Here is a 10,000-nt window from a genome sequence, read left to right as displayed (position 1 = left end):
AGACTCACCTGCCCCAGTATCTCCAGCCCACCTTCTGTAGGTTCTGCCTCACCTAAAGACTCACCTGCCCCAGCATCTCCAGTAGTATGTTCTGCCTCACCTCAAGAATCACCTGCCTCAGCATCTCCAGTAGTATGTTCTGCCTCACATCAAGAATCACCTGCCTCAGCATCTCCAGCATCTTCTGGAGGTTCTTTTTCTCTTCACTAACCTCCCCATCTCTCCAGCACCGCAGCTTCCTCTCCAGTGTGCAAGCCAATCAAATTAATAAAGGTAAGGAAATTGTTCTCTCGTTGTTATTGATAGGTATTTACATTAAATCATGTGGTATTTTTTAATGTTCTGACTTACGCTGAAAAATCGTGTTTACGACGCATCTTAAGAACGGATCAACGTTGTAACTCGAGGACCCCCTGTATATATAGATATATTCGATAATTAAATATATATATTATATATATAATATATATATATCTATACATAATATAGAGAGTAGATATAGCGGCATATATATAGATAGACATAATAGATATATATTATGATATACGATAGTAAATATATATATACATAGATTAGATATATACATAGAGTATAGAGATTATACCATATATATATATAGAGATATAGTATTATTATAATAATATTAGAGATATTATATATATATATATATGGGTTTTAGATAGATATATATATATATATAGATATATCTATAGAATAGATACAGTAATACATGATATTATACATAATATACATATATATACACATACATTACATACATACATACATACATATCATACATACATACATACCTACATACATACATAATATACATACATACATACATACATACATACATACAATATATATACATATATATATATATATATATATATATTATCTAATATTAGATATATATCACTATACACACATATATACATGTTACATATTACGTACATATGTACATGTGTGTGTGTATATGTGTGTGTATATATATATATATATATATATATATATATATAACTATATATATATATATATGATATATATATATATATAATATATCTATAACATTACCGTGATTCATATATATACATATATCGAACTACAAATGTCCTTTAATATCTAATTCGCTCTACCTCGGAATTAATATATTTTCATATATGTTTAACCGAGGGGGAATTTATTAAGCGATAATAGAATTGGCGATTGACAGGCTCGAACCAGCGACCTCTCAATTCCAGGACAGGCAGTGAAGCCCCAGACGTGGCGGGGTGGTCTGGGGCTTCACTGCCTGTCCAAGTGTAACTCTGTGTAAGAGCTCTTCACTAACCTGTTGGATGTTGTGACAGTTGGATGTTGAATTCTTTTCTCGTGCTCTGCCATGGCCTTTGCTAACATTATTTTGTGTGGTTGAGTGAGTGTGGTTGTATTAACAATGTCTAAACCGTATACTTCCATTGAGATATCGTGTGGGAGTGATACAACTTTACGAGGGAGGCCTTAAAACTGGTGTAATTAGCAAAAAATTGGCGTTTGGCGTGAAACAACGGACTGTCCAGAACATTCAGAAAACTTTTTGTGAATCGAGAGGGAAAGAAGTACCCAAGGCTGGGACCAGCACTGGGAGGCCCCCTATTATTAGTAAGAGGGGGGGGGTTAAGAGTTCTCGCCAGGAACATTAAGGCCTTCCTTGTAAAGTTGTATCACTCTCACACTATATCTCAATGGAAGTATACGGTTTAGACATTGTTAATACAACCACATTCACTCAACCACACAAAATAATATTAGCAACTGCTATGGCAGAGCACAAGAAAAGAATTCGACATCCAACTGTCACAACATCCAACAGGTTACTGAAGAGCTCTTACACAGAGTTACACTTTCTGTGAGTGAGCCAGTAGCTCAAGTTAAGTTCCCAATTAGTCAATTTCACTCAGCCAAATTTTTTTTCGTTTCAATGGCTGATTTTCAATGGCATTGGATTAGGATTCGTGCACTAGGGATCATACCGCCAAACAGAATACTTTGTGGCTTAGAGATTTTTTGGTTTTTCGTGTTTAAATGGTGCGGTTGCAGAATTAAATTTTTTAGTTCTGCAACCTGCTAATCCGCTACTTTTGGCACATGGTAGCGGCCAATCAAGCCCACAACCAAATATGGGTTCTGCAAGTTGCAGAGGTGCGGACTAAAGTTGCAGAATGCCCACCTTTGTCCCTTTCCCATCCTCTATGTCTTCCATATACTAACAAGTCTTCCATAAAGGTAAGAGGGATGTTAAATGTTCATTATTCATTTCCTTACTCATTTATATTTACTTTTCATTCTTTTCTGTGTTAAACACTGTGTTTATTCCCTGTAAAATGTATTTTTTTTAATATTTTGGGGGTCTGGAACGTATTAATTCTATTTACATTATTCCTTATGGGAATTATTGTTTTGGTTTTCATGGAATGTTCCAGAATGGATTATGTACGAAAACCAAGGTTCCACTGTAATTGCATTGGTGAATATTTGCTGGTAAGCCAAAATTTTATGAAGTGGTTTAGAAATATTTGTATAACTTAAATCATTTAATTTTTATTATGAAAATCCAAATGTCCCCTTAACAAATAAATACGAAATAAATAGTTTCTAGATAATTTCATTATCGGTACTCAACGTAGACCCATGCTATACCAGGTGGTTCATATTGCGCTCCTACTCTAATGGTTAGGTCACACACGCTTCACTTATTGTATGCAATAATTATGTTTTTATATTGAAATAATAGATAAATATAGAGCATGTTAAGTTGCTAGTTCGTAAATTTTGAATGAAATCCTATGTATTTAAGATCATAACTGTACAATCCTATGTCAAAGGAATTAGTTTAAAATCTTTCGAATGTGGGAGAACAAAAAGAGGCAGAGTGAATGAGTGTGGAGTGTAAAAGTTTTTGACTGAAAATGCTTGTAGAAGAAATGGTTGCGGACATAGGGAAGGCTTAATGAAGATGTGACTGAGTGAGTGACCAGGGTTTGTAAAGTTTGTCTGGATGAGGGAAAGGTACAGATGGAATGCGCGATATGAATAATTATTCCTTTTTATAAAATAAAGGCAAAATGGGGTAACTTAAAAAATTATAGGTGTTTGGAAGCTTTAGTATAACAGCCTCCTAAATACCAAATTAATTTTGGATTACACTAATACTTAAATATTTCTCGCTACTCCTAATTTTCTAAAATTGTTAATAAACAAAGGTACTGTATTAAGGAAATGAATAATGTGAACTACTTTAAAAATACCATAAAGATTTGACCAACATAAAAATTATAAAACAGGCCACTAAAAGGGTGCAATGACTTACCAATAGTTTCTCCTTCAGGTCCCTTAGTAGCCCAAATGGATTGCTCAAGTGGGTGAAAGAGTTTAAAGCAAAAACCATCCTTTTTTGAAGGTCTCTCTATCAACTCACAAGTATTCAGTAGTACTGTACCAACCCAATGACTATTCTGAAAATAAATAAAAGAAAATATCAGATAACTGTCTATAAACATGCAATTTCTCTCATTACTGCCCATATATAACCACCAACTATGCTATACACTTTGATCATGATGATCAGACTCCTTGATACCAGTTTTAGTAAAGCAATCCTTGACTTCAAGAAAATGGCCAAAGTCATACATCACTGCCTTCATTATTTACATGTGCTTGATATAATATATATTCCAAGTTATACATACCCCCATCTATTCAGTGAACATTATCGAAAACTCTGTAAATCAAGCTCAAATAAGGCTCAGTACTATTTTACAAAATACTTCTGTATTTGTAAAATCACAATTAAGGAAAGCACCACATTAATAATAATGCTTTCCCCAAAACATTAAGGGTTACCCTATACATTTTATTTTTAAAAAATCCCATCATAGAAATTTTTTATTAACTAAATTATTTATTTTGTGTAGCTAAAAAAATATATACACTATTCCATTAATCCAACTTACAGAGAAAAGGAACATTTTTAAGTAGTAATTTTCATAGTGCATTTGGTTTCCTCTGGTAAGCATTAAAAAAATTGGAAAAAGTCTCAAAACAAAAACAAATAATTACAAGCCCTAGATCCAAAATGACAGTACACACATTGCCCAGGAGGTTCATTGAATCTAACAGCAAACTGGTGATTTGCAAGTCATTCTCCACCTCAAATATTAAGTAGCTGTCTAGCCCCTGCCTGTTCATTACCGCTAAATTATAATTCACATTCCAGCATGGCTGAAGTTGTTAATTAGATAGCTACTCGTGAATCTGATTTGTAATTTCTAGTTTGTCTGTTTGTTTGTTTGTTTGTATGGTATTTTTACATTGCATGGAACCATGTGTAATTTCTAGTTGGATATTTTACTGAAAACTTCATATACAATTATTTTCACCTATATTACCTATTCCTTTCTTTCAGGCTAATTGTAATGGTAATAGTATTTATTTATCTATACTGCTGCTGCTTTCCATTTTACACTTTTGCATATTACAGGTCTGCATTGTGATGTGGGAGAAAAGATTTGTATGTAACTATATTGTAAATGTACCCTTCTTCTCCCTATGTGGTGTCCATCTTTGCCCATGCTTTTACTAACACACTCCTTGCTCATTATAAAGGTAAAAGCTGACAAAGTGTGATCAATGCACATATACATGGAAAGGTGGAGTATTCTACAAAACATTAACCCAGAACCTAGGTCTACATGCAACTGTTATTTCCTTGACTGCAATCTTAAATAAAATTTTCTTCATCTACAAGATCATCATTTCAAGAATGAGCTGATTCTTCTATTGTTTGAATGCCTATTATTCACAGCACTGCATAAGTAAAACACATGAATTTTTACCATTTGTTGGGATTCTTAACGATTGCCTGAGGAACTGCCTATGCAACTGCCATGAAACTTGATTTTAGAAGGTTCTTAATAAATACTACACAGTATTTTGAGAAGACTTCATTCTCATCAGCAATCACATTTGATTACCTGCCTGAGAAAACACACAATCTAGTACCCCTTATCATTCCTGTAGGGATGTGCTTGGTTCAGACATAATGACATAATGAATCAGCACAGGAAGTCTATACATAACAAGAGTTCTGTCAATCTTCTGACAGTTTCCAGAAGATATGGGCACATACTGTACTACCAATATTTCAAGTAACTAATTAAACAAAGTTCAGAGGGATGATTCTCCTAGATTTGATACCAATGTCCTTGAATATACTGGCAGTTTTCAACATTTCCATAGTGAAGGACTACAAATCTAATTAGTGTATCCCACTATCACTAGTAGAAAAAATGGGTTAATAAAATTTTGTATTATTCAGAAATTAATATAATATGGGTGCAAGACACTAAAATTCTAGCTTATTCCACCTGAAGAAAAACTATCATAGAATTTTAAAAAAGCTGAAGCTAGGTACCCTATGACAATTCAAATAGCCAGTACTATTACTAGAATCAACAGTCAAGGGCTCACAATCAAACAAACACCTGTTATAGTACAAAGTAATATTTTCCTTCTAGTGAAAATGAGGTAAAATAAAACACAAAAAACTGTACATGACACTACTACTGTACTTTGTGCATTTCTATATGTATTCACTACTTTTGTGGCATGGATATTTACCTTGACTTTGGCACTCTTGTAAAGAAGCAACATTCCTGGTTTCAAGACACACCATAGTTTAGTCCACCCTTTTAATGTTCCTCGTACTTTAAGCCAATCTGCCAGTACTACAACCGCTGGATCCTTGAGGGTACTGAGGAGTTCTCGTGCCACACGCTTTTTCTCTTTTCTGTACTTTTTTCTTTGGTCCTTGTACGACTCCTTTCGGGAAAGGGAAGAGGAGCCCTGAGAAAGAGACAATAGTACTATGAGGGAGATGGAAAATCAAATTTAGAACCCTGTATAAATATCTTCACATATACAGTACTGTACCAAACAAATAAATCCACTCAATAGTGGGAACATTCATGACACAGTACAGTATTCATTCAAGAAAGAATACATGCAATTATAAAACCTAACAAAACTTTTCTTCCATAGTAAGAAACAAAAACAAAAAAAAGCAAGCTAGTATTTATAAATTTCCTATTTATCACTGGTTATTTTTTATTTTAACATTTAACAATCTACTATTGTTTTATTAGTTTACTTAGCAACAATAGATATCAGTCATGAATCCAATAAATCTCTTGACTTCTTATTTCTCTTGACATCAAATCCAAACCCAACAATAAATAATCATGAATACATCATCACACACCTTGAAATTCATACTCAGCATAGGGCATACCACCTCAACATCAAACACAAAGCCACAGTGTCTCAACCCAAGAATTGTATGATAAATGCATGCTCATCCTTAAGGTGATTACACATCATGGAAGAGAACTAAACATTCTAGTCCTATTTTTTCTTTTACAGTAAAAATGACTTTCATTTGACTTTACATGTAACAGTTGTACTGGACATGCATTTTACCATCATAGCCTAGCAAGAACAACGTAATATACAAATATTATAACATGCCTCTGAGAAACCAACACCATTAAAACTCATCAAATACACGAGATATGAGGAAAGTAAAGGAAATATGCAACACCTTTTCAAATACTTGTCAGGCACCTTCTATAATAAAACCAGAGCAACATCTAAGGTTGCTTGGCTATTGGCTATTCAAAGCAAAACCCCAACTTCTCATTCTACAGATTTTTTTTGGTACAGTACTATGGTATATGCTGGTGATGATTTCATCTCCAACCTAATGTTACATGGTACAGAAAAGCCTATTACTCAAAATCTTTTTTAATCTACAGTAAAGTAACATTAATTTCTCTAAATCCTTCCATCAAATTACAATATTTACAACAATGGTGGGACTGAACACCTGAAGTCTATCAAAGATCTTAAGTCATTAATACAATTTCAAAGTTTTCTTATCAACTTTTTCCATTAAGGTATGTATTTACTGCTAATACAACTTACTCTAAATAAACAGTTGAATACAGTACATTTATTAATACAGCATCCAAAATCTAAAACATCTAATAGACTCATCTGACTAACTGGTAAGCCTTAGTTCACAATTCAGCAAAGGTTACTTGCCATTTAAATCAATTTCTTTGCCTTTTTAAATTAATTTCTTTAGTTTCAAATTTAGTGGAAAAACATGATGGTTAAAAAATAAACTACATGAAAGGGATACATCAAACATACGTACTGTACTGTACAGCTAATGAAAACAGGTTTTACACTTGGACAAGATTACATGCATATACATATTCCTTCAGAAAATTAAGGGGACATCAAGATTAAAACTATCACTTGTAGTCTACGTATCCAATTGGTTTTACACTAACTATATATTTAATTATGATGTACCAATTCAATATCATGACTGTTCACACTACGTATACAGATGATCAGTTGCTCTGGCGAGTTGTTGAAAGTCAATCTTGACAGTAGCAACATATACTGTAGTAAATATGAGATTACATACACATGCAAAACATCAATTCTGTGTAAGCAAAATGATCCAGTTGCATCAGAATTAATAGCAAAGTCATTGCAACACTGGAAAAACACATGCCAAGTAAAGCTATGAAAGATACTGAAAAGCAGACTATTTCTCATGTTCATCATTGGATTCAATACAATACCTTAGAAGCTGAGCCTCAGTTGACAACAGAAAAGAGTTGAGGAGGAACATGGGGGTGTGTGTGTATTGGGAAGCGGTGCCAACCACAAAAAATATAATAAAAGAGCATAAGAGGGGTAATAATAATATACTGTATATATTGTGAAAATCACCGAGATATGCAAATTATAAAAGGTTACAGTACCACCACCATATGCAGTGTTAACAGCAATTCTTGTACTAAGGTAATAACAAGTACGAAGGGATATGGATTTCCTGAAAATAATTCAGCAAAACACAAAAACAAAACTCTTAATCATGTATGCTGATACATCCTATCCAAAGGACAAAATACGATGAGTGAAAAGCTGAACATCAGTAACACTGTCTTTTGTGGCCTGAACATTCAAATCAATTCAAGTGATGTGTGCCATAAGATTCCTTATAAACAAAATGTTTGAAATTACAGAGAAAATGGGAAGAACTTCAGATACAAATAATAGAGGTGCATATCAATTACTGTGGGGGTGGTGGGTGGTTTATCTCATTTTCAATTCTTAATTATTTTACTAAAATAAAATTATATTTTCAGTATTCATAAAGGTACTCAATGGAGAGCAATATATCAATGAGATTATTTCACCAGAATTTCTTATAGTATTGGTAACTAATGCTGTACCTAAATTTCAATTACTATTACCCTACAACAAAATTCAGACTAAAAAAGCAGTTTCAGAATGCTCAGTAGCAGAAGTACAGAGCCTTCTTTCAAATCAAATGGCAAAAAGAAAGAATATTTGTTAGCAAATCCTATACATAAACAATATCAACTCAGAGCCTTGGGATATTTATTTAAATATGCAAATAAAAGTATGAGGGAAATGTCAAAATCTTACTGTATGTAGTCACCTCTTGCCTCTGAATGAAAGTGTGCAGTACTACTGTACTTTAATTTCTTAATACTCTAACAATAAAAATATTACAGTAATAAACACTAGCTCTCTGCTCTACAAGAAAGAAACCCCTTAGTATGTACTATGTGACAAAGTTAAGTATCATATAAACCCTACGTCCTTGGTCAACAGCCCTATTTCTTCCACAAGTGACCACCTCCAATGATGAATAAAACTGTTACGGTTTTCATCTCAAATTTTTGCTTACAGTTCCTATGCTACCTGATTCCTAATAACACACACACCCAGCTATACATACATTTTCCTAACTGCCAAATGCAGAGACTAAGCAGAATAACCTTTTCCATCTGCAATGGTTTATTACCTTCAAGATGTGAACCTCTTGGGAGGACAACCAAAATTAACTAGTGTACTAGAAGTTGTGTTTTCCTACTGTCATGTAAAAAAATCTTGGCAGCCAAAGTAACTGCCAAAAAAAAAACAAGTTAACTATTTGTGATACCTTAAATTGCTTGTGTTTTCCTGTCCTCAAAAAGCCTGAATCAACCACCATAAGGCAAAACCTAAATAATGCAATACATTATGCTACACACCTCATCCAGTGACCAATCCGCACACCTTTCAATAAGTCAAATTCCCGTAGATTTCTTTGAAAAGCTTCCTCGCTACATTTATTACAAGTAAGTGTCCATTCATAAAAGTTACAAAACTCCTCTCATAACCAACTGTAGCACATGAACTAGAAATTTTACATGGAAGTGCACAGATCAAACCATGCATAACCAAGGTTGAGAAGAACCAGCCAGAAAAACACAGTAACTCTAAACCTGTCGAAATTAATACCATATTTCTTGTTCCCCTCATATACTGGGTTACTGTTATTGATCCACCTCAAGGCAGCCTATATGTAAATACTGTGGCACAAGGGTTATAATATTTGATAATATGACAACCGTTATCATAAAAAAAGTGATGGAGATTAAAACTGATAAACTTGTTGGAAATATCTAGCAATTTATTTCTAAACTGGATTTGAGTTTGATTCATCATAGATGACAAAGTTAACGCTGCAGTATCGAAATCTTTGTGAAACAACACATTCGCTGCCTCTAGGTTCATGACATGAGTGCCAAGGGAATTATATCAACAGAGTCAAGTGACTAAGTGGTAGCCCTTTAGAGCTGACTTGCTTCTGGTGGAATTGAAAATAGATACATACATATATACATACAAATAAAATACATGTATATATAATATATATATATATATATATATATATATATATATAATATATATATATATATATATATATATATATATCTAATATATATATATATATATATATATATATATATATATATATATCTAATAATAATATATACATATATGTATATATATATATATATGTATATAT

The 10,000-nt window shown here is 33.0% G+C and overlaps 1 protein-coding gene across 1 annotated transcript in view; it reads right to left on the bottom strand.

Moving 5' to 3' along the window:
• Positions 1-10,000, bottom strand: part of LOC135215650 (oxysterol-binding protein-related protein 8-like) — a gene marked incomplete in the record, with an annotated part of 484,283 nt that overhangs the window by 35,162 nt on the left and 439,121 nt on the right. The window contains 2 exon segments of the mRNA XM_064250572.1: positions 3,350-3,494; positions 5,659-5,883. Coding sequence (XP_064106642.1) covers positions 3,350-3,494; positions 5,659-5,883 — 370 coding nt within the window.

Source organism: Macrobrachium nipponense, chromosome 5, assembly GCF_015104395.2.
Source record: "Macrobrachium nipponense isolate FS-2020 chromosome 5, ASM1510439v2, whole genome shotgun sequence".
NCBI classification, from domain to species: Eukaryota; Metazoa; Arthropoda; class Malacostraca; order Decapoda; family Palaemonidae; genus Macrobrachium; species Macrobrachium nipponense.
Note: the sequence above shows the minus strand (reverse complement) of the source record. Positions and strands in the feature narration are given on the sequence as shown.